The sequence below is a fragment of the Cucurbita maxima genome, unplaced genomic scaffold, assembly GCF_002738345.1.
Source record: "Cucurbita maxima cultivar Rimu unplaced genomic scaffold, Cmax_1.0 Cma_Scf00034, whole genome shotgun sequence".
Classification (NCBI taxonomy): Eukaryota; Viridiplantae; Streptophyta; class Magnoliopsida; order Cucurbitales; family Cucurbitaceae; genus Cucurbita; species Cucurbita maxima.
The window spans coordinates 484,755-509,447 of record NW_019272050.1 but is presented as its reverse complement, the minus strand read 5'-3'; the positions used below and the strand labels follow the sequence as shown (position 1 = coordinate 509,447).

The window sequence follows — 24,693 nt, the reverse complement described above, 5'->3', positions numbered from 1 at the left end:
TTATTAAATAATAATCCAAACTCACCTCAATCCTAAACATTTTTATTTATTCAAATTTTTATTTTTAATAAAAAAAATATTAATTTCTAAAACTTAATTAAAATCAATTTTAATTCATAATTATCAAAATGTTAACTAGCTTGTGGTTAACATCAATCATATAATATACTTCAATGAAGATGTGAAGAAAAGGTTGTCAAAATTATCAAAAGATGTTTCAATTCATGCCACATTGAAGAATAATGAAGTTTGATTGTTATAAAATTTGGTGGGTTACAATTTAGAGTTATTGTATTTCATTTATGTATTTTAAGACTTTATTTACTATAGGTTACAATTACATAATAGTTAATTATGATCATTAAGTATGAATGTTACAACTCTTGGAATGCCTTTAATAGTTTCATTTTGAGGCTATCTAAAGCCATGTATGTTGTATGTGTAAGGGACTTGAAAAATATAGTAAAAATGAGCATTTGTGCTCTTCTTTAGAATCATTCAAGCTCGACATAATCGATCTTGCTTGTGAAGTGATTCGAATCTCAAACAATGTTCTTGGTTTGAGATATTCGATCAACAAGGTAATTTGAATCTTACTCTCCTTGTAGTGGTTCCTTATCTTATCACATTGGATTAGTTTTGATCAAGCTAATTCTGAGTGAGTCGTCTTAGAATCTAAGAGTGATCATCATAGATTCCAAGTTCCATCTAAGAGTTATTCATCTTCTAACCGACCCTTAATTAGAATTACCTTTAACTTTCTAATAAGAGATTATCACTTAAAAGATATTTATAAAAATATTTAATATTTAAAAAATAAGGATGTTCAAACTGATATTCTCTTTATCTAAAATATGTGGCTAAGTTTATTTTTTTATATAATTTGACTTTTTTATAAAGAAAAATCGTGGGATCCAATGTGCACGCGTGCATTGTACGCCGCCCGATTTGGGGGCTTGAACTTCGGCGAAAAGATTTGGTACGTTGGATTGGATTTGAAACGGATCGCCGTGCGGCGTGAAACGCTACAAGATACGGCATCGAGTCTCACGCGCCCAATTCCCGCCATTAAAGGACACCAATTGGACACCCTTTTTTGGAATTTCGCACCCCACTTTCCACATTCTTCCTTTGATGGGGGTCTCGAGTATCCAATGATTGTTCCCCTTTTTTCCACTTTTACCCCTTCTCCGACATTTGCGTTTTCCCCACGCGCCTTTTATTTCCTACCTTTTCTTAAAATAAATTAATCTTGCTTACCTGTCTAATACGGTATGTCTGGGATTAATTAATTGCGATTGAATAATTTTTTTTGACGTCCGAATGACGTATTGGTGATGTTGGAGATAGCAACGGCTCTGATGCAGCCACAATTTACATGGACGACTGAGATTGATGGGAAATCTACGTGGCATTTATGTTTTAAATAATACTTTATATTTAGGCTTCACATGCTACAAAAACTCCACTTAGTATATTTATTCAATTTTCTTTTATTTTAATAATTATAGGGACGGAAATTGAATTGTTAAGTGATAATAAGTTTTTTCAAAAGCTCGATCGAACTCGAGCTTGAGTCTGTCATATCACTCGTAGGCAGAATCGTTGAAAGAAATGAGAAATTGTCTCACTGACAAAAACCCATTTTGTGGACAAACCGTCTCATCTCTTTTTTCTTTAAGTGGTGGATCGAACTATAATTAGGTCACTAGAGTCGATTCAGTCGAAAGAAATGAAAAACTATCTCAAAGACAAATACCCATTTTGCAAGTGGACGTTTCATCTATTTTCTCAAAGCAGTGGATCAAACTTCAATCATGTCGCAAGAGTAACAAAGACCCATCTCGTGGATAAACAATTTCGTCTCTTTCTTCAAACTGGTGGATCGAACCTCAATCATGTCACGAGAGTAGATTCATACTAAGAAAAGGAAAAACTGTATCAATAACACAGACCCATCTTGTAGGTAACCGTCTCGGTCTCTTTCTTCAAAATGGAGAACCGAACTTCACTCATGTCACAATAGTAGATTCAATCAATCTCGTCAATCTACTTAACTATACTGAAGTTGAATTAAATTTTTTTCGTATAATCTTTTCTTTCGACCTTCATATCAGGTGAGAACGGTTTGACTTTTTAAAATATGTAAATTTCAACTAGTAAAGTCATTACAAGGCGTGTCCCAATTTTTTAAAGTGGCCGTGTCTTTCTTGCCTCATCGACCGTTATCACTTTTTTTTTTTCCTTTCTCCATGCCCATTGTGAAGATTTTGACTTTTTTACCCTTCTCCTTTTGCTTTTTGTGTTTGATTTTTCCATAACCCTTTTCTCTAATCATTTTTAGGAGTTTAATAGGGAGTTAATGTATATATATAATGAAAATCTAAGACATGAGTTAAAGTCGGGAAACAAACCGCTACGCAACGTCTAGGACTCATGTAGCAGCAAAGATCCGCAACTCTCGAAGAGGAAGAGGACACTAACCGCTCGAATCATTGTAGCAAACCCTCCCTTCATTATCAACCGAGAAGAGTCTGTCTAGATATACATATAAGCTGATTTGACTAAAACGTTACAAGCTTATATAAGTCATAGGTTAAAATTTTGGAACGGAATGTTTAGGATCCTATTCATTAGATTTGTGGAATCGAGCTAGCTTACAAACCTGAAGAGTCACTACTAAAACAGGGGGAAAATTTATGTTATGAAGTTCGTAGAGACGTTTAATGACCCAATTGAGATTTGCACGCACGGAAATGGAGATTGATAACAAATGGGTCGAGACTCATTTATCAGCTAGGTTGCATATATAATATTGGATGAAAGTCCCACATCGAATAATTTAAGAAATGATAATGAGTTTATAATCAAAGAACACTATGTATTAATTAATGAAAAATATTTATAAATATATAATATTCCACTTCTACCCGTCGCCGTCGACTTTCTTCCATTGAAGGGTTCTATGTGTGCTGTGGGTCCCACATCCCAACCCTTTTTTTTTTCTTTTTTTATTTATTTATTTTCTTTTTCTTTTTCTTTTTCTTTTTCTTTATCCAATCCTCCTTCAAAAGTGGCCACCAAAATTTATATTCTTTCTCCCATCAAATTATATTTTCATTGACTAAATTATATATTGAAATTTAAAAAATAAATTGAATAATTTAATATGTTTATTATATTATTTTCAATTATTCAATTAAATATTGAATTGCAAATTTTAATTTTTTTTTTAACAAAATTTATTTTTTAAACGTAACTTAATAAATTAAAATTTTAAAATGGTAATTGAGTGTGAATTTAATTTATTTATAATAAAAAAAAAACATTTATTTTCTATTAATATAACCTTTTGAATTTAAGAGAAGCTAAAGATGGGGCATTGCTCCCTTCTTTCCTTTTTCTTTCTTTTATTGCCTTTATTCTTACATTTATTTGAAAAAATAAAAAGATAAATAGGCCCCTACTAAAATTTTTGAATAGTAAAAAACACGTGTTAAAAAGTTTCATGGGCAAAATAGTATTTTCCTCCAATGTCATTATAATTATAATTTTTTATATTTTATTATTATTAACAACCCCCAAGAAAAGAAGCTCACATGTTGCGTCGAAATTGAAAAAATAATAAAAATAAAAAGAAATAAAAATTATATGACGAAACAACCCCTCCCCCCCACCACCCCCCACTGCCCCTCGATTTCCGGGCAGTGGAATTTGTTCCCATTCCCCACAAACATGCCCTGACCGATCCGTCCCTTTGCCCAACAATTCCCAAACCAACCCTACATTTCTCCCTCTTTATAAACCCCCATAGTTCCCTCCTTTCTCCTCCGCCATTAACCCATCTTTTTTTTTCTTTCCTTCTTCGCTCCGCCGCGGCTATGCAGTCTCCGGCCACCATCTGCGGCGGCGTTCGCCGGAGGAGTCCCCATAGGGATGACTTGAAAAGGAGAAGAAAATGTAAAGGGAGTTCGTAAGCGTAGAAGTGGGGGAAGGGAAGGTGAAACGACGTCGTTGCAGCGCGGGGAATTGAGGTGTAGCGGTCCGAATTATTATAAAAATAAAAATTAAATAGTTTTTGGATTTTGTTTGGATGTAAGAGATGCATACGAAGTAGCTTTGTTGTAATAAAATGTGTATTGCCGCTGCTGGAAATGCATCGCTTACACTCTTAATTATATCATCCAAATTACTTTTTTTTTTTTTTTTTCCTCTCATGGCATTTTTTTTTAATTTTTTAATCCAATCTCGATCGACTGAGAGATTAGAGCTCGAGTTCTTGCAATCCCACACGTTATCAAACTAAAAAAAGTGAATTTTCTTTTAGCTCGGTTGGGAGATTTACAAAAATGGATTACGGAATGATTCGTTTGGTATACTTAATTCTGTAAAACTTACTAATGTAAACTTGGAGTGTAATATCTCATTCCTTATAAACATGTGAAAATCTCTTTCTAATATATGCGTTTTAAAGTTGTGAGGCTGATGACGATACATAACAGATTAAAGCAGATAATATCTGTAAGCGGTAAGCTTAAGTTGTTACATGGTTAGATAATTGAATGATGGTTTACGGGATGGAGATATAATTTTAAGTTTTTTTTTTTTAGCTTTTAATTTTTAAGGAATCTTTCCTTACACGGTTCTCTTAAAATATAATTTTAAACCTTATTATCCGTCCCTCCACCAAATTCTCCATTTATTTTTACGGAGGTTTGGTTTATTATTAAATTTAATGATTAATAAAGAAAATATATTAAAAAAATATAAATAAATTAACTTATTCTCTCACTTTTCACGGAGAAATATTATAAGAAAATAAAAGGTCGAATTACGAGTTTAATTATTATTTTTAGTCTATTTTATTATTGAACTATTAAATGTTTAATAGAATTTGTTTTTTAAATTAATTTATTTTTTTTAAAATTAATTAATTAAGATTTATGTAAAATATAATTTTAAAAAAATCCACGTCGGAGCGAGGACTCGTGAGGAGCAGGGTCGACTTCAGCTTCACACCGAACTCGCGCCTCATTCTCAATGCTCGGACCTTCGTCTTCCTCCTCCCCTTCCTCACTGTCTCCCGCTTCCTCCGCCGCCATTTTTCTCAGCTTCCCATTCTTCTCCCTCGTATGCCATATCCTCATCTTCTTCCTTCTCTTCAATTCTCCAAAGCTCCAAAACCCTCCCATTCTTTTCCTCATTTCGCAATGAAGGACCGCTCTCCTTCCTCCAATGCCGCCGTCTACGTCCCTCCTCACCTCCGTCTCCGCTTCGTTCTTACTTCTTCCAATCATTCCCCTACTGTTTCCTCTGTTCACTGCAAGCTTCGCCAGGCGGAGGCTCCTGCTCCGCCTTCTCTGCATGCTCCTTCTCAGGAACTGTTCGATTCCGTCTATGACAATGGGGCTCCGGTGAGAGTCAGGATTGTAATTTTGAGTTTTCGAATCAATCGGTGAGATTTTGTTCTTTTGCTGTGTTTACGTTTTTATATGGCTGTGAAGTTGATTAGCGGCGTATTCTCAATTCTGTGAAATGACTGCGTGTATTTGACTTAAAGCCTAAGATTCTCTCGTTACTTGGATTGAGGCTTCTTTTTGCTGGATTGGTAATTTTTTTTTATTGAAGTTTAAGGCTCGATTGTTCTGTTTTCAATGTGAAAAATTGCGGCTCAGCAATCTCGGTTATTTATTGGATGGTTTAGATTGCTGGCTATGGCGTTCGTTAGATAAAGCCATGTTGACGTCGGGCTGCTAGTGACAATATTGAGTAGACTACTTGTTGCATCATTGTTCTTAACCAAGGAAATTTTGGATAAAATTTTTGATACCATCGAGATATTTGACTGGCGCCTCTAGAAGTACATGTAAATGTTTCTACTTGTTTTTGGTACTGAATTTTAGAAACAAAGGTCGGTCTGTTTAGAGTTCTTGATTGACACTACTTGTTTTTGGCACCTCTAAGAGTAGATGATCCTTTCTTCTTGGATGGATATAAAACTATTTCTTGTACAAATGCGTGTACATATAATCATGTTGCATGTATGTAGTATGTGAACATGTACCTTGATTTGATACGTTTTCTAGTTTTTATTTACTTTCTTACAAGATTGTTATGATAATTTCTTGAAATATTTACAGGGCGTTTCACCTGCCGTCAATATTGATTTGTGGAAAAGGAAGTTGGCATTACTCTTACGTGACAAGGACATGCAAGAGGTAGTTTCAAGGGAAAAAAAAGATAGACATGATTTTGAGCAATTAGCTGCTTTGGCGAGTAGCATGGGACTTTTTAGGTAACTTTTGGTTTCTTTGAATCTGCAATGTGTTTATCACTAAAATAGATTGTTGTTTTTCTAAATGTTCTGGTTGTCATTCTTGGTAGCCATCTATATGCCAAAGTTGCAGTTTTTAGTAAGGTCCCATTGCCGAACTACAGATTTGATTTGGATGATCGGCGTCCACTGAGGGAGGTATTAAGTGTTGTTTCATTTTACAGCCCATTTTTGTTTCACATATTTTAGAAGCCATTGGCACGTGCTAGTTATCGTATTTTTTTTATTCCTCTGTTTTCTTCACATGGAAGCCATATTTTTCTTTTCATCGTTGCCAGCTTCATGTTAATTTATGATTTAGTGCATCAACATCACAAAAATGAACAGTTGTATTTGTGCCTCGTTTTAAAATGTACAATTTTTGGGTTTACTGTTCCGTAGTCTGATTTTGTGCATATTTTTCTAGAAATTGAAGCTTTTTGAATGTGAAACAGGTCTCTTTACCTTCTTGGTTGCTTAGAAGAGTAGATGAACATCTGGGAGAGTCTCTCTCAGAAGTCTAGGTTTGAAGGTTTTCAAGATGTCTCTGACTATAGATCAATTAGCAGTGGTGGCATTGCTACGGATGAAGGGCTTTTTGAGCAACCTGAGCTACAAGCATCTAGTAAGGCTGTGATGGAACAAATTCTTTGGCGAAGAAGTTTGCATCTGCGTGAACAACAGCATGCTTGGCAGGTCCAATTTCCATAGCACTATCTGTTATTGATATCCTTCAAAGCATTTCATTTGGTTGAGTATTTTTTGAACTTCTACATTATAGGTTTGACTGTTCAGTGTGGTCTATGACTAGCATGATGCTCTTCCAAATTTTGCTGAATACTTGTGCAAGATCTTTTTGGCTCTCTAAGATGCTTCGTTTGCTCTTATAAATATAGTTGTATTACTCAAAAGGTTACACAGAGCTTATTTTATAGTTGAGAAAACAAGTGACTTTGAGGTCTATTTGATGCAAGAAACAGCATTTAGTTAAATTAGGAAGTACTGGAGTGTATTGGTGAACATTTGATTTGACAGTGGAGAGTTCTTATAACTGCAATTGTTAAAGAAATTCCATTTTTTGTTCATAAGTTTGTATGATTTGAATAATGGCATGTAAATTCTTTTTATGAGATCAAATTAAACTTTGCAGGCTTCTCCTTTTGAAATGATTTGTGATGAATTAGTGGGATTTTACATTTAGACAAAAGTTTTTGTGTAGATACATTTATATTTTTTAGCTAGAAAAAAGCTTTTATGCACACATTCATATATTTTATTAGATTTTTTTTTTTTTTTTTGATAAATACATTATACAGTATAAAGTATAATCACGACTTTCAAAGTCATTCGAAGACTGTCCAGTAAGATATGGTTACCACCTAGGTTTTAAGTCATTTTTCTCATGGCACATAATGTTAATTTCTTTTCTGGCATTTTTATTCACTTTCTGCTTCATACATTACTTTGGAAAATCAGTCATCTCCTGAAGGAAGAGAAATGCTGGAGTTTCGGAAAAGTCTCCCTGCTTACAAGGAGAAGGATGCAATATTGACCACAATCTCACATAATCAGGTGCTCATGGTTCTATATATTAATATATCATGTCTTTTTAACTTGCTGTGGCATGCTAACATGTCATTTCATTATAAGCTGTCATGGAATGGCATTCTCATAATCATAAATTTAGTAACCAAAGCTGCAGTTCAACCTAAGGAATGGAATCTTGAATACTTATGGGATATAATCTCTTCAATTTTCCAGTTGGAGTTTCTTATTATAACTTCTAAAATATAAATTAGTTACTCTTTCTTTGGAGAGCTTCTCTAGAAGTTCCGTGGTGTTTTAAAATGGGTCCCTTATAATCCATAGTTTGAATCTGTATTCATCTTTTCAAAAGAGTTATTATTTCTTATGATGATATGATGGGCTTGGAAAGTTCCTTCTCTGTTAAAAGGAAAAGAAAAAGAAACTCTATTGTTCTTTTTAAAAAAGTCCACCATTTTGAAAATTTTGTTCTATTTTTGTTTAATAATCCAGAAATTTTCGTATATGTGTATTTTTTAGAATAACTCGTAAACTTCAGTTCTGTTGTACTATCTTCAAAATATATATGTTGACGAAGCCTATTTTCACATTAGGTTTTGAAAAAGAATTTTGGTTCATCTTCTCACCCATATTATATTATATTTGTTTGTCAGATCTGCCTTTATGTGAAAAGTTATTACTATTTTTTGTTTTATATTTATTACGCCCAAAGTTCTATTTTTTTGTTATTATTTTATGAGGTATCATTGTTGGTGTATACTGCAAAAACAAAATTAATAGTTTTTCAATGCCTTGTAACTGCTGGATTTTGGATTCTGCAGGTTATTATTATATCAGGTGAAACTGGTTGTGGCAAGACTACGCAAGTTCCCCAATTCATTTTGGAATCAGAAGTAGAATCACTTCGTGGAGCTGGTTGCAGCATCGTATGTACACAGCCAAGACGAATATCTGCTATGTCTGTCTCTGAGAGAGTCACTTCTGAAAGAGGGGAGAAATTGGGTGAATCTGTAAGCCGCTCAAAGTCTCAAACCAAAACCATTGCCATTTAACGTCATGGATTATGATAAAGTTTCTATTTCTTCATATATTTAATCAAGGTTGGTTATAAAGTGCGGCTGGAGGGTATAAAGGGGAGGGAGACTCATCTACTCTTTTGTACCACGGGCATCTTGTTCAGAAGATTGTTGGTTGATAGAAATTTGAAAGGCATAACTCATGTTATTGTTGACGAAATCCATGAACGTGGAATGAATGAAGGTGAAGAGTAATTCATATAGGTGATTTTGGTCTATGAAACTATAACTTCTCATTCCATATATTTTTCATTCTAGATTTTCTGCTTATTGTCCTGAAAGATCTCCTTCCTCGGCGGCCAGAATTGAGGTTGATTCTAATGAGTGCATCTTTAGATGCAGAACTTTTCTCATCCTACTTTGGTGGTGCTCAAATTATTCACATTCCGGTAATAATATTATGAAGTTCGTTATTCTTCTTGGAGAAGAGAATTCAATGTTGTGGAATCTTGCCTGCCGTTTAGTCTTATTCCTCTATGAATGAATTTGAAAGATTACAGGCTTGGCTCCAGTAACTAATAATTAGATTTGTATTATCTATTGTTTCTTTCTTGAGAACATTTTTATTAACTCCATGGATTGAGGATAGTTGTAAAGGAGATTGATTCATTTAAGTGAAATCACATCGTTTGCAGAGTTTCTAACCTTGGACTGTTCGATATATATATATATATATATATATATATATATATATATATATATATATATATATATTTGCAAATCAGATTTTAGGAACTCAATATTAAGGTTATTTTGCAATTATTTTCAGACCCTCATGTTTTTCTTAGAGAGGAACTATCCGTTCACTCCCAGAGAGAGGCACTTTGTGAGATTAATTTGAGAAATGGTCATTTTGGAAATTGCAGCTCTGGTCATCAGACTAAAGAGTTGAACTTATTTCTTAGATGTTAATAACCCTCAAAAGGCTATATTTCTTAATGTCTGGTTGTTTGAGATGGATAATAAGTGGAAATTTTGATGAATATGGAACAATTCCAAAACCCTCAATTTGTTTTTGTTTTTTTTTTTTTTTTTGCCTGTTGTGGAAGTTAGCTCAATTCAAGGACTGGAAATTTAGTTGAATGCAGCGCTGAGTCCTTTCCTTTGGTCTGCATTAGGGATTCGCACACCCTGTCCGAACTCATTTTCTGGAGGATATTCTAGAAATGACGAGTTACAGATTAACTCCATACAATCAAATAGATGATTATGGTCAAGACAAGACGTGGAAAATGAGCAAACAAGCACCAAGAAAGAGGAAAACCCAGATTGCCTCCTCTGTTCAGGTATGCAAAGTTTTTGGATGCTCTAGTACTTCTAAAAATCCTAATCTGCTAACACTTTTCCCCACTTGAATCTTTTGGATGCAAAGGTTTATGATGTCATTTTGTTTGTTTCAGTACACTTTTAGCGTTCACTAACATTAATGGCATACAGCATAACGAGAAGTCATTTTCTCTCAAAACTATGGAGGATGGCCAGGTGCTTCTCTATTCGGTAAGCATGTTCTTCAACTGCTAGTATTTTGTAGTATGCATTTATTTTTTCTTTTGACTAGAAATGTAGTCAAGTTATTACAATTACTTATTATCACCCTTTCAAGTTCCATCTTCACTTTGCTGTATAGAACTCTGTCAATGCCCGAGAGTCGAGGATTCCATATCCATGGCTAGTTTTCAATGAGAAGATAAAAGTGAACTCTATTTTCCTTCGAGATTCAACAGCTATTTCTGACTCAATGCTGCTTCTCTTTGGTGGAAACATCTCAAAGGGTGATCATGTAAGTATTCTACGGAATCAACATTTTCTCCTGCAATACTTTTTGCAGTTGTTTTTTCTGCTGCATTTCTTTTTCTTTTTTTTTTTCCCAATTATTTTTCAACCATCATACGTGAACTCTTGTTCATGCAGGATGGACACTTGAAAATGTTGAGCGGTTTTTTGGAATTTTTTATGAAACCTGATGTATCTGAGATGTATCAGAAATTAAGATTGAAACTTGAAGAGCTTATACAGAAGAAAGTAAGTGGAATATCGTATGCGGTGTGTTGATAGGACTTTTTGCTTTTGTTTTCTTAGTTAAAGTTTGATAATATGTGTTCTCTAACTATTTTTTTTTTTTACTACAATTAATTTAGATTCCATACGATATAATCATTCTGTTTTATAGCTCTTACAATGAATTCATTTAAGTAACAATATCTTTAATTTACTTTCACTTTTTAAAAGTTATTAAAATCTCAACCAAAATTAAAACCACTAAAAAGGGTCAAATTTTACGGTATGTTTTTAAAATATAGAAAATATAGAAACAAAACTTCATAACGTGAAATGCTACTGACAACACTAAGTGCTTCTATTCATTGATCTGGTCATTGTGCAGCTACTAGATCCAAAGATGGACTTGCACTCCCACCATGAGCTCCTATCTGCTGTACGCTTGCTTATTTCAGAAGATCAGTGTGAAGGTCAATTCGTTTTTGGCCGACAGATCTTTCAGCAGCCCTCCATGGCATCTACTACTTTGGCAGCGGCACCAACTTCTGTTTCAAGAACTGAAAGTCGACCTGGTGGTGACAATTCTGAAAGTCAGCTCCAGACATTACTAACGAGGGCTGGATATGCTGCACCCACCTATAAGACTAAGCAATTGAAGAACAATCAATTTCGAGCAACTGTGGAATTTAATGGACTGCAAATTATGGGACAACCTTGTGCCAACAAGAAGAATGCAGAAAAGGACACAGCAGCTGAGGCTCTTGAGTGGTTGATGGGTGGAACTCAGTTGGAGCACGACTATATCAATCAAATGTCTCTGATGCTAAAAAAGGAACAAGAAGGATCATAACTAAGTCAATCATCTCCACCTCTTTTAACGGCAGCGTAGTTTGAAAATGCAGTAAAGACAGAGCACAACCAATGAAAGCTCAGGTATTGCTCGTCAGTTCACTGTCCTAATCTCATGAAGATACTTCAAATAATAAAAACTTAATAGCTGACAAACTTTGATATTCTTGCAATAACATATCACGTGACCTAGGTAATTTTTTTCCTTAGTAACAGATTTGGAGAGGGAGGAGCAGAATTCGCTGTTCTTGAAAATACAAGAACATTCATTGGCTGGAACTTGGATCCATCATAGGGCTGAGGTTGAAGGCACTGGAGTTGAATAATGAGAGGACGAGAAAAGTCATGTGTGTGCAGAGATGGAGAAAGCGATGCTATTCTGCAAGGTTTGGTTCAGGAACTTACATGTGATTATTTTGTATATGAATTTATAGACCCTATTCACGTTACTCGTAAAAATAAAAAAAAAAAAAAAAAAAAAAAAAAAATCTTGGTGGGGTGGAGTCAAAAGAATCGTAGGCCTAACTAGCAGTAAACAATGTGTAGTCCCCATAAACAGTCATGTGAGGAAGGGTGAAAGATGCAACAGTATAGCAGAGAGTCTGCATCTTTCCTGACTCTTCTTTTAAAGACGCTGGGTCCTTACACAGTCTGTGACTTTCCCTATTATTCCTTTTCAAGATGGTTGGGTCCTTGCACCTTTATGAAACCACCAAAGAACGGAAAATTTTCTGTCCCATGTCAAAACCATTGTCATAAAATTGTGGTGATAGATTGAGCTTTTAAATGCAACACCTCACCATTCTCTGGTCCTCTGATTCTGAAAATGCCCACATTACTCAAATGAGTTAGAGAGAGATCCAAATGGTAAAACTCATGGTCCACCAAGTTAGATTAGAAGTGGAGGAGCTTGATCTGACCAATTCTCAAATCCCTAGAGAATCCGCTGAAGGAAGATGATAGTTAGTAGCCTGTAGGTATTATCTCCATTGGTATGAGGTCTTTTGAGAAAATCCAAAGCAAAGTCACGGGAGGTTATGCTCAAAGTAGACAATATAATATCATTGTAGAGAGTCGTGATTCCCAACCGTTGGCTCTTCCTCCTCTTCAGCTTCCAAATTGAAACTGCTGTTTGTTTTTACAGGGAATGCAACAGCGACAGTGGTGTAGGAAAACAAGAAAAATATGTGGGATGAAAAATAGGGAGGGAATCAGAGAGTGGCAGTAGAAAACAGGCTATGAGTGTCATATTCTGATACCTTAAAAACACACAACGTTTTTGAAAGGATTGGACAGTGGTGCACATTGAATTGGCAGAGAGAGTTATTGGAAATTAATTATTTGTCTCTTAGTTCTCAGAAATTCTTGAGCAGCAAAGCATGAATGGTCCTAGTCAGTCGTCTACCCTTTCAATTCTTAATTTCACCTCTTTTGTGGCTTTCTGACCCTCCATCCCACGTCCTTTCGTATCGTGCTCTTGTTTCTTGCCTTTTTAAACCATCTCCCCCCCCTTCCCTCCCTCTCTCCTTCTCTCTTATAATAACTCAGATTTTATTGAACACAGGAAGAGAGCTTACACAACTTTTACTCTCATTTACCCACCGTCTTTGTGTCCTAATAACGCTTTTTACCTTTTAGGAGTGTTTATATGACCAAATAACTTGAACGATCCGGACTAACGAACCCAAACCAAACCATAAAAGTTGTGTTGGGTTGAGTTAGGTTATATCTCCTTTCAATTTAGGTTGGGTTGAATTTTTGAAAAATCAAAAATTTGATTTTGGTTCGTGGGTTGATATTTTTAGTCAAGTCAATCCTACCAATCCGAAAATAAGGTTATAACTCAATCCAAACCTATCTTGCCTTTATAAAGATTTAGAATATTTAGCGATTGTAAATGATATTAGTTAAGCATTGTGACTTAGAAATGTTTGGTATTTGAAATTTATGAGATTTTAATTATAACCCGAAAATAGAGTTGGGTTGAGTTAAGTAGTAAATTTTATTCGGGTTGTTTATGTCACCAACCCAACCCAAAAGATTTTTCTAATTCAACCGAACCTATGAATACTCCTATTTCATCATTTAAAATCGAAGAAGCCAAAATGATTCTAATTTCCAAAACAGAAGAAGACATGGAATCTTGACAATAAAAAACCAAGACAAGTATATTATATTGATTTGTTTAAATGGTGATTATAGATTAAAAAAAAAAAAAAACATTTGAGCATAATTTGCAGTATATTGGGTAAGGCAATGGGCCACTCTTCTTTAATATCTTTCCCCCCATTTTGCAGATCTGATCTCAACCAGCTATGCACATCCCTACTTAATACATATCCCCATGCCAACAACAACAAAAAAAAAAAAACCCAATAATTTAATGTGGTCATCAGTTCCTCTCCTTGTGTGGCCAATATTGCCAAAAAGAGATTATAATATTACTTAATGTCACGTCACACATCGATTAGAGAGGTGACCGAAACATTACTTGTAAGGGTTGGAAACCTTTCCTTAGTAGACACGTTTTAAAATTGTGAGGTTGACGACGATACGTAATGGGCCAAAAAAGACAATATCTGTTAGCAGTAGATTTGGACTGTTACAATTAGTGTCTTATCTAATGAATTACGCTCACTTGCATCTTAATGCAATCATGAATACACAAAAAACTTAGATGACAAAGAACACTACTTGAATGCTACTATGGGTAGTAACGTGCGAAGAAGTGATGAAAAAGGCTATATTTTATTGAGAATTGAGAGTTTCTATCGTAATGCATGACTATTTAACAGTATAGTCGGTTTTGGGGTGGTACATGCGAAGAAATGATGAAAAGGGCTATATTTTTTTTTGAGAATTGGGAGTTTAAAACATGACTATTTAACACTGGAGTCGGTTTAGGGTAGTACATGCGAGGAAATGATGAAAAAGACTATATTTTTTCGAGAATTTGGAGTTTCTATCTTAATGCATGATTATTTAACAGCATAATCGATTTAGGGAACGCTCAGTTTACCGGGAGGATTACCCTCCCACTTCAAACATCGACATTATATGTGAGAGATTATAACGTCTCTGTCTATTTTCTTTCGTTTGTATTATGTCGAAACAACTGAAGCTCGAGTAGAAATTCTTTAATAAAATCAATTTTTTCTTTTTGTTAGAAAGTTGGAAGTTTTGATTAATAATAGTATGGCCTACTCAATATGTTGCACCTATGCTTACCCTTGTTTGGACACATTGCATATTCCTCATCAATGAAGTCTATTAATTTTGGTGCCATTTGGGTCCCATCCCTACTACTCCATTATCAATATCTCTATTTAATTCATATTTTATTTTAAAATTTCTCTTTTATATTCTATAAATAAAAATTACATTCCTCGGAATTCTTCGAATTTTCTTTGTCTCTCCCCCAAATTAAATTTAATATGAATCCGATTATACTAAACTAAGATGCAACGAGCTGGAGCATGCATGACGAGTGCCTCGTCGACCAGTCTATTAGGTTAACCATAGGGTCGAGCCTCAACAGTTGAAGACGTGCAATTGCATTTTGGCTTTGTTGCTTCTACATATATTTTTTAATTCAACATTTACGAGAGAATCGAATAATTCCAATCTAATTTTTCGATCTTTAAAAAATACAAACATTTATCGTATGAAATGTAGCATTAATATTCTCTTTAAATATTAATTTCAGAAATTAAAGACAAATATAATTTTAGCAAAATTATTTAGACCCATTAAATTTTTAGTATTTATTGTAATTTTTAAAAATTAAATTGCTATTAAATAGACTTAAATTTCTTTTATTCATTATACTTTAATTTTCACTTTAATTCAAGTTTGAAATTGAGCTCTTCATTGTCCTTCAATTATGTGTCTAATTAAGCTTTTAAAATAATTTTCTCAATTAAATTAATTTTTTAGAGTAAATTAAAAAATATAACCTATTTTTAAGTAAATTTATTAAACTTTAACATTTTCTCATAATTAATTTTTATCTCTAAATAATAATAATAAAAATAACAACTTAAAATTTTATTTAAACCAATTACTTTAATTAAATTCATTTTTGCACAAAATTTAATAAAAAAATATAAAAAATCCTTTTTTTTTTTTTTTTTTGTCTGTCATATTTATTCATAAATAAAAATAAATAAATAAATCCAAAACCCTTGGAATCTATCTATCTTTGACCATTGCCCACACGATCTCTCGCTATCACTCGCTCTGTTTGATTCGCTTTTGTAAATTTCAACTTTTCTTCTCGTCTTCTTCTTCAATCCGCCATGTTTGCACCTCCATCACTCTCTTTCACAGACACCCATTTCTCTTACTCTCACTCATGCACTGTTCTCACAATCTCTCCCAATCTCTCTGATTCTCATCACTGCTCTTTCACTCTCTTTATCCTCTCTCTACTGCTTTCTATCCCTCTTCTTCTCTGATTCATACTTGCGATTCTGTTTCTTCTCAATTGCACGGCTGCGCCGCCGTTTCTCAGCTCACAGTTCAGTTTTCTATGTGAACAAGCTTCTGTAGTCTAATAGTACCAATTGCCGAAAGGGGATTGAAGTGTTGTATTCGTTTCTCGCTTTCATCCTTTTGGCATCGTTCCCCTGTTTCTGGATTGATGTTTTGCATCTCTCTGAGGTGTCGGCATCTTCATTCGCTTTGTGATTCTTTATCCGCGCTGTGCTGCTGAGTGCGTACGTCTTTTCTGCAATGCCTTTATCTTTTGTGATTCTTTAAGCTTTTAGGGGAATTGAATTGGATTCGTTGTTTTTGATCCTTTGTATTTTTTGTTTCCCCCTCTCTTTGAAGTCACGAGTGAATTTTGGGTTGTGTTATTTCCTGGTTTGTGCTTTTGTTCGTTTGGGGTTTAGTTTATTTCACTCGATTTCTATCACGATTTGCATTTGTTCAATGGTAAACAGCCTGTTAGAAGGTTTAAAGTGGTTCTTTGAATCGTATGGGGGTTTTTTTGATAGCGTTTTTGATCCGTGCTTATTCATTGTTTTCAATTACTACATTTTTGCATCATACTTGCCTTCTCTCTCTCTCTCTCTCCTTTTCCTCCCCCCTGAAGTTGGGTATACTCTGGTAATGCGCTTATTATTGAAGTTAAGGGAAAAGTTCTATTGATTTACAACTTACAGATGGATGCGGAAGTAGATTCTACGCGAGGGTATTTTGGATTATTTATGGGAAAGATCTGGGGAGAGAAAGACGGAGAGATTGCTCTGTTTACACACATTTTCATGTTAGAAAGATCTGGGGAGAGGAAGGCAGAGAGAAGTGGGCTGCTTGAGGGTTTTAAATTCTTGGTCACTGCTTGCCTGGAATGCCATAATAGTTTTTGTTGAGTGATATAGAGTTCAATTAATTTCTGCTATATGGTGATGAAGAAGCTACTTGTCGAGCTTTATCAGAATGTTTGACCACCTCTGCAAGGAAGACATCAAATTTTGGAGCTTTCTGCCTATGAGACCCCACATCGATTGGAGAGAGGAACAAGTGCCAACGAGGACGTTCGGACCCGAAGAGGGGTAGATTGTGAGATCCCACATCGGTTGGGGAGGGAACGAAACATTCTTTATAAGGGTGTAGAATCCTCTCCCTAGTAGACACATTTTAAAAAGCTTGAGGAGAAACCCGAAAGGGGAAGCCAAAAGAGGACAATATTTGCTAGCGGAGGGCTAGGGCTGTTATAAATGGTATTAGAGCCAGACACCAGATGTGCCATCAAAGGGTGGTAGACATCAGGTGGTGTGCCAGCGAGGACGTTGGGCCTCGAAGGGGGTGGATTGTGAGATCCCACATCGCATGGAGGGGCGAACGAAGCATTCTTTATAAGGGTGTGGAAACCTCTCCATAGCATACGGGTTTTAAAAACCTTGAGGGAAAATTCAAAAGGGAAAGCCCAAAGAAGACAATATTTGCTAGCGGTGGGCTTGGGCTGTTACACTGTTAGATTGCAATCGTTAGTAAGCTTCCCCTGATGCGAGTGGAATTGATGTGGGCAATTTAATCTTCTCTGGAGGGCCATGTGGATTGCTAGCACCCATCTCTCAACGAATACTACTTTCCATCTTAAATGATTGGAGTATTTAGGGAGTCTTTTTGACTTTATACTCTACATGTCAGAAGATGGTTTGATTAGAAAATAGAAATAGCGAGGGACTTCAATGTCAATAATAGGGAACTTGTAGGGTCGATTCCTAAATCTCACATGCTTCAGTGGAATGTTTTCTTGATCACTTCACCTAACAGCCCTTTTGTGTTCCATACTTTTTGACCGAAGTATGTCAGCCTCACTTGGTTGCATCCTGTGATGGAATTTTTCAACAGGACTATTTGTAATTTCACTGCCTCGGTGGTGAAGAAACTGTTTTCTTGATATAGCTTGTTTAAGGATTCGACTGCGTGTTTTCCAAGTGGTAATTTTATGATTGCATTTTTCTTTCTTGTGCATGCCAATGTTTCACTACATGCCGTGGTTCAGTCTGTGATGAATGATTGATTGGTTACCCTATCAATGTGCCTGCCGTTTGCTGCCTGTTATTGTAGCTTCTTTATATCTATTGTTGGTGGGGTCTTTGTTTTGTAATTTCAGGAATATTAGCTTTCCCTTTGAGTTTATGTCACCTTCATTGAAATCCACCTCAAGAACAACCTTCATCATATTGCCAACATGTCACTACTCTCTTTCAATTCTCATGTGTTAAACCGTAATCACATTCTCCACGTTTTTATATTCGTGATAATCTGCTCGTTTTATGTAAATATGTATGTGAATTGAATGATGCCTGCTCTGTATAATTTCTTTAATCATTTGGGATTCCTCTTCCCCCCACCCTCACTGCGAGTGTACAGCTTAGTGTCTTTTATGAATACCAATGGTGTGTCATCATGTTTTGCAGTAGGAAAATTTAACCTTTTCAGTTCAATCTATGGAACTTATTGGTCCAAGGAGAGTGAGTAAAAAGAATCATGTGATTCGAGAGAGTGGTGATTCTCTTTTATCAAACATAGATGATCTCGATCCGTGGACTGCATGGGCCTATAAACCACGCACGGTTTCCTTATTGCTTGTTGGCGCCTGCTTTCTTATGTGAGTGTTCTGTTCTCTGATTATGTCTTTATAATTCGAACTCAACAAATTATTTGATAATTACTTCCATGTTCAATTTCTTGACTAGGGAAGTACGCTTTTGTTTGCTAAAAGATGGAAGTTCATGTTTTGGTTGGTAGACAATTGAGCTGCTTATAATCTATTCTATACATGGAAACCACTTGTCCATGTCTTGTGTCTTTTCATCTTGTTTGGAACAGAATAATAACTTTTGGTCTTATTTTTTTTTTCACCTATCCTCTTCATCGTGTTCAGAACCATGGTGTTCGACATTTATAGTCTTGGGTTGGATTCTAACACTTTGGATAGGAAGAATAACGGGAGGGCATTAGAGGCTCTGTTTCCTAGTGCATGGTAATATTCAGTTCTTGGATGTTCTTGTTGCCTTCTTCAATCATTTTTTCAAATTTTGAAAGAAGTTCTTTTGTTTCTCTTTTGCATGAACTATTTGCAGTTATGAATTTATTTTGTTATTCGGATGTGTTTATCAGCTGGGTCAGTGGAGCTCTAGATCCTGAATGCACTGCATCAAGTGATCTTGTTACATCCGTTACTAGGTTTGCTTCAGAATCATAAATCTTTCTCCTTAAAGAACAATTAATTGTCTTTTACTCTTCATGAACTTCAGTTCTTGCTGATTCTCATAGGGGTGTGTGGGCAATGATCGCTGTATTCCTTGCATACTGCTTGCTTCAAGCTCCTTCTACGTGAGTTATTCGCTTGTTGTTTTTCGGTGGTTTGACTTTTATCATACGTATCCATTTTTAGCGACTTGATCCATATAGTTTTTAGATCGACTAGTGATGTAACCCATCATGACGAGACGTTTTTAAATTTTTTTTATCAATGGAGTTTCTCACAATTAAACGTTTGTAGCTACTGGTTTTCTAAATCTTCCTTGACAGAGGGAAATTTCTTTCCTCCGGCCTTGTTTGATGAGTTCTTGTTTGCTCTTCAATTAAATAGTGTTTTCTGGCATGAATATGAATAAGTCATCATTGTATGATTAGTTTAACCAGGTTTACAACATTATCATGCAGGATTCTTATTCGGCCGCATCCAGCGGTATGGCGCCTAGTACATGGCTTGGCTGTCATTTATCTTGTAGCACTCACATTTTTACTTTTCCAGGTAGATTCTCTTTCTGGAATTCATGGATTCTTAACCATACATATATACATACACACACACACACACACACACACATATATATATATATATATATTTAACAGCCCAAGCCCAAGTCCACCTTTAGTAGATCTTGTCTGTTTTGGCCTGTTACGTATCGCCGTCAGTTTCGTGGTTTTAAAACGCGTCTACCAGGGAGAGATTTCCACACCGTTATAAAGAATGTTTCGTTCCCTTCACGTGGGATCTCACATGTATACCCTTGGATTGTTCATATTTTGCGTCTAATTCCTTGATAAAACCATCTAGCTACTCTCATGCCACTCACCATTGAAGATACAGACTCAGAGTGTTAGCTTCAATATCACTGATTTCTTCTGTATACTGTATTTTCTAATCCGTAGATTTATTTTCAGAAGCGTGACGATGCTCGGGAATTCATGAAATTTCTCCATCCTGATCTAGGCCTTGGTAATAAGTTTTGCTCGTAGTTAATGGGTGTTTGTCTAATGGCGTCCGTTCTTCAGGTGCATTTCTAAATATGTTCTTTGTTCTTATACATGAATTTTAGAGCTTCCCGAGAGATCGTATGGTTCAGATTGTCGGATATTTGTTCCCGAAAATCCCACAAACAGGTTTAAGAATGTCTATGTATGATTTCTTCTTTAACTTTATTTATAAGTATATAATTACATGGTTCTTCATGTTTCTGATTACGTTTGCTCACTCAGGCAACATTGTTTGATGAATTTGTTGCTGCTCACATAATTGGATGGTGGGGTAAGGCTATACTCATCCGTAATCAGCCTCTTCTATGGGTACTATCAATCGGGTTCGAGTTAATGGAGGTTAGTTTTTTTATAAAAAAAAATTTATGAGACTGTTAGTTAATCTGTCAAAGTTTATAATCCACGAACCCAAACGCTCAAATAAATGAAAACTTTATGAGTTGAGTTGGTTATAGATTCTTCTAAATTAATTTGGTTGAACAAAATTAACGTGAATTTATTATTATTATTATTTTGTGCTTACAATATAATTATATATACATACTTTTATTTTTAATTTTATTTAGTTTTGTAATTATTTTTCTCGAGTATTTATTCTCCAACCACTCTTAAAATAATTTCTAAGTCTTTGGAATGTAATTTTTCAAAATATATATTGAAATTAAGTTTTAAATCTTTATTTAATGTTTGAAAATAAATAATTAGATATTTTATGTATTTACGTTCTACTTCTATTAAGAACAAAAACGTGAATATAAATGACTTGAATAAACTCAGCCCAAAATGTTTTATGGTTGGGTGAAGCTAGGTTCATTATTTAATAAGGGTTACTTGGGTTGAAATAATTTAAACCCCGAACAATTGGGCTGAGTTTAGAAAATATCGTAACTCGATCCAACCCAATTCATGAACACCTCTAAAATCTAATTCAATGAATTCTTAAATTCGGGTATTGTTTATCATTGACTTAGTGCGATTTCTTGCTCAAGTCGGCCGTTTAACATTAATTTTTCTCTTATTGTTTAGCTTACTTTCCGGCATATGCTACCGAATTTCAACGAATGCTGGTGGGACAGTATCATTCTTGACATATTAATTTGCAATTGGTTTGGTGAGTTCCTCACTCGTACTAAAACCTGGAATTGGAAATAAATTGGGTGTATGTATATTGATGCTCTTTTATGAGTTTATCTTTTTATCTATAAGAGTGTTGAACGAACCCCCAGTTATGGATTTGTCAGAGAAAAATGCTTTGCTTCATCTTGATGATCTAGCTATGATGTGGATATGGTTTTCAATTGTTGAAAGTCTAGATTAACAAAAGAACATGAACTCAATTTTGGACTGGTGGGATCGATAACTGTTCTGAGGCCATTCAGCTTGAAGTTTTCCGTTCAAGTCGATATCGATTCTTCTTTAGTTAGTTTTTTCCTGTGTGCCAACTGGTCTTACCTGTTTTGTTAGTGTATGATGAGTACATGCCATCAGTCAGGTTCTAAAAAATGAACCCAACCGAAACCCGAAATCCAATCCAACCCAACTCAACTCTTATAATTCGAGTTGGGTTGGTGGGATTCTCGGATTCTCGGATTGGGTGTACACCCCTTGTACATGGTAAGCCATACTCCATGAGTCTGATAAGCCCATGACATGGGGAAACTGTGGAGAGAGTTGCAAACATGGATTTAATATGGCTGCTCTTGATCAGCCAGATGCTGTATGCAAATTGACCTGCTTATACTAGGTTATCTGGAGTACTCTCTAGTAGTGAACTCTAGTAGTGATTTGGGAATACTCCAAGTTACTCCGAGTTAATTGTCTAATGTTATCAAACTTCAGAGTAATGATTTTAGTATAACTCTGATGAGTAGGGAGTATAGAGGGCTCCCCTTGAACAGACTCTTAAAGGTTATGTTACTATCTGTCTGTCTCTACGGAAGAGGTTGATTTTGTACCGCCTGAAGGTCATATAGATCGAAACCCGAAGTCGATAAGAATGAAAGTCCTACCCACTACTACTGTAACGGCCCAAGCCCACCGCCTGCAAATATTATCCTCTTCGAGCTCCCCCTCAAGGTTTTTAAAACGTGTCTGCTATGGAGAGGTTTCCACTCCTTATAAAAAATGTTTTGTTCTACTCTCCAACCGATGTGAGATCTCACAATCCACCCCCCTTTGAGGCCTAGCGTTCTCGCTAGCACTCGTTCCTCTCTCCAATCGAGGGATCTCACAGCTATACCGACCAGCGCTTCATTATCTGAAGAGCTCTTAGCAAATTGGAAGTTGAGGCTGACCAGTTATTGCCTTCTAGCTATTGTCTTAAAGATTCCAGTTTTATAAAGCCTATGAGCAAAATCTGGTGTTTGTGTTTGTTCAGTTCTGTTATTTGCTTTGCAGGAATATGGGCAGGAATGCGTACTGTCAGATATTTCGACGGGAAAACATACAAGTGGGTCGGTCTAAGTCGACAGCCTAATATTATTGGGAAAGTAAGTCTTGCATTCATTTCCACTTATTTCAGAGTACATATTCAACTGTATATGGCCATTGTTTCTGGGTTGAGGGGAAATACTGAGCTTGTTTTGATCAACTATCATCATTTTCGGGTACATCTCGTGTTGCGCTGAAAGGATTTCATCCATACCACTCGTGCTCTGATCTAATAGTGCGTAGTCTTATTTGCAGGTGAAACGGAGCTTGGGACAGTTCACGCCAGCACAGTGGGATAAAGATGAGTGGCATCCCTTACTCGGTCCATGGCGTTTCATTCAAATTCTTGCTCTTTGCATCGTTTTCTTGACAGTGGAGCTTAACACATTCTTTTTGAAGTACTGTCTATGGATTCCTCCTAGAAACCCTGTAATAGTATACAGGTTGGTTTTATGGTGGCTTATTGCCATACCAACAATTCGCGAGTACAACGTTTACCTTCAAGACAGGTTTTCTCCCCTCCCTCCTGTTTTCTCTGTTCAGGATTATGAATCTTTGAAGCTTAAATATCTCTGAACTTTACGTTTTTATCTATCTAGTTCTGAACGTTTAAAAGTGTCCAATAGATCCGACAAAATGTCTAATAAGTTCTTAACAAAGATCTATCATACACAAATTTAGGAATCTATTAGACACAAAATAGTTGAAGGATCTCCTAGACATCTTTTAAAGTTTAAGAACATATTAGATACAAAATAATGCGTTTAAGAATTAAATATATAAAAACATGAAAAGTTAGAGAGACTAAACTGTATAGAAACTGTATAGAAACTGTGATGGAAATTTGATCTATATCTGTACTCTGTATTCCAGGAAACCTGTAAAGAAGATTGGAGCATTTTGTTGGCTGTCTCTAGCCATTTGCGTGGTTGAGCTTCTAATTTGCGTTAAATTTGGACATGGTTTGCTCCTTCATCTTATTACAAACTTGTTCTTATTGTTCATTGATGATATTACCAATACGTTTCCTTTGTTGTGTGTTCTTATTTTAGGTTTATATCCCAAACCAATGCCATCTTGGTTGGTGCATTTCTGGATATCTATTGGAGTTTCCCTTGTATTATTCCTGCTTCTTTGGACCTCCCAACTTCACCTATCTGTTTCCAGGAAAAAGTGGAAATGATTTTTATTGATTTCTTCATTGTTTCATAGAACAAAAAAAGAGAGAAAAATAAATTTTTTAGTTTCATGGGACTCCCATTCATATTGTACATCTTTTTCTTAATGTTCTTTGTAGATAGCATTAGGTTTTCCATTAGGGTAGAAGAAGAGTCACAACTTTCTATGTCATTTGGGAGATTTTTTCTTTGGGGAGAGGGAAGATTGTATTCCATGCCTAAGGCTCATAGATTATTGATTATCCACTTAAATGGTCGTGTAATTTTTTGAATTCAATAATTCTGAGATTGAAGATCAAGCTGTCGATCTTTCCAATGATATGTAGTACCTTATCTAACAAGTTAGGCTCGAATTGACTTATAATACAAGAATGACACTTTGTTGGCTTGGGAGTGTTTAGTTCGAGCAGCTAAAGCAAATGCCAACTTCAAATGTAATGTGCCGAGTGGGGTGAAAGATTTCAAGATTTTATGTATGAGGAAATTTTGATTGTAGTTGTGATTATGATTATGGAAAAATTAC

General features: G+C 35.3%; 1 protein-coding gene and 1 pseudogene across 11 annotated transcripts; both read left to right on the top strand.

Moving 5' to 3' along the window:
• Nucleotides 1-3,881: 3,881 nt before the first annotated feature.
• LOC111467361 lies at nt 3,882-12,440 on the top strand (annotated as a pseudogene).
• A 3,542-nt stretch (nt 12,441-15,982) lies between these two features.
• On the top strand, nt 15,983-24,489 carry LOC111467762 (CDP-diacylglycerol--serine O-phosphatidyltransferase 1-like). Of its 11 annotated transcripts, none has more exons than XM_023112819.1 (14): nt 15,983-16,499; nt 18,714-18,904; nt 19,181-19,279; nt 19,417-19,482; nt 19,573-19,632; nt 19,966-20,056; nt 20,470-20,524; nt 20,625-20,704; nt 20,785-20,901; nt 21,589-21,673; nt 22,960-23,051; nt 23,236-23,501; nt 23,856-23,954; nt 24,045-24,489. In XM_023112819.1, exons 2-13 carry the CDS (start codon nt 18,744-18,746, stop codon nt 23,923-23,925), a joined length of 1,242 nt encoding a protein of 413 aa, XP_022968587.1. In that variant the 5' UTR covers nt 15,983-16,499; nt 18,714-18,743; the 3' UTR covers nt 23,926-23,954; nt 24,045-24,489. The 11 variants fall into 11 exon arrangements, with proteins under 11 accessions (XP_022968587.1, XP_022968585.1, XP_022968588.1 ...); XM_023112812.1 differs by having other exon boundaries at nt 15,986-16,495; nt 23,866-23,954; XM_023112811.1 differs by having other exon boundaries at nt 15,986-16,499; nt 23,866-23,954.
• Nucleotides 24,490-24,693: the final 204 nt, after the last annotated feature.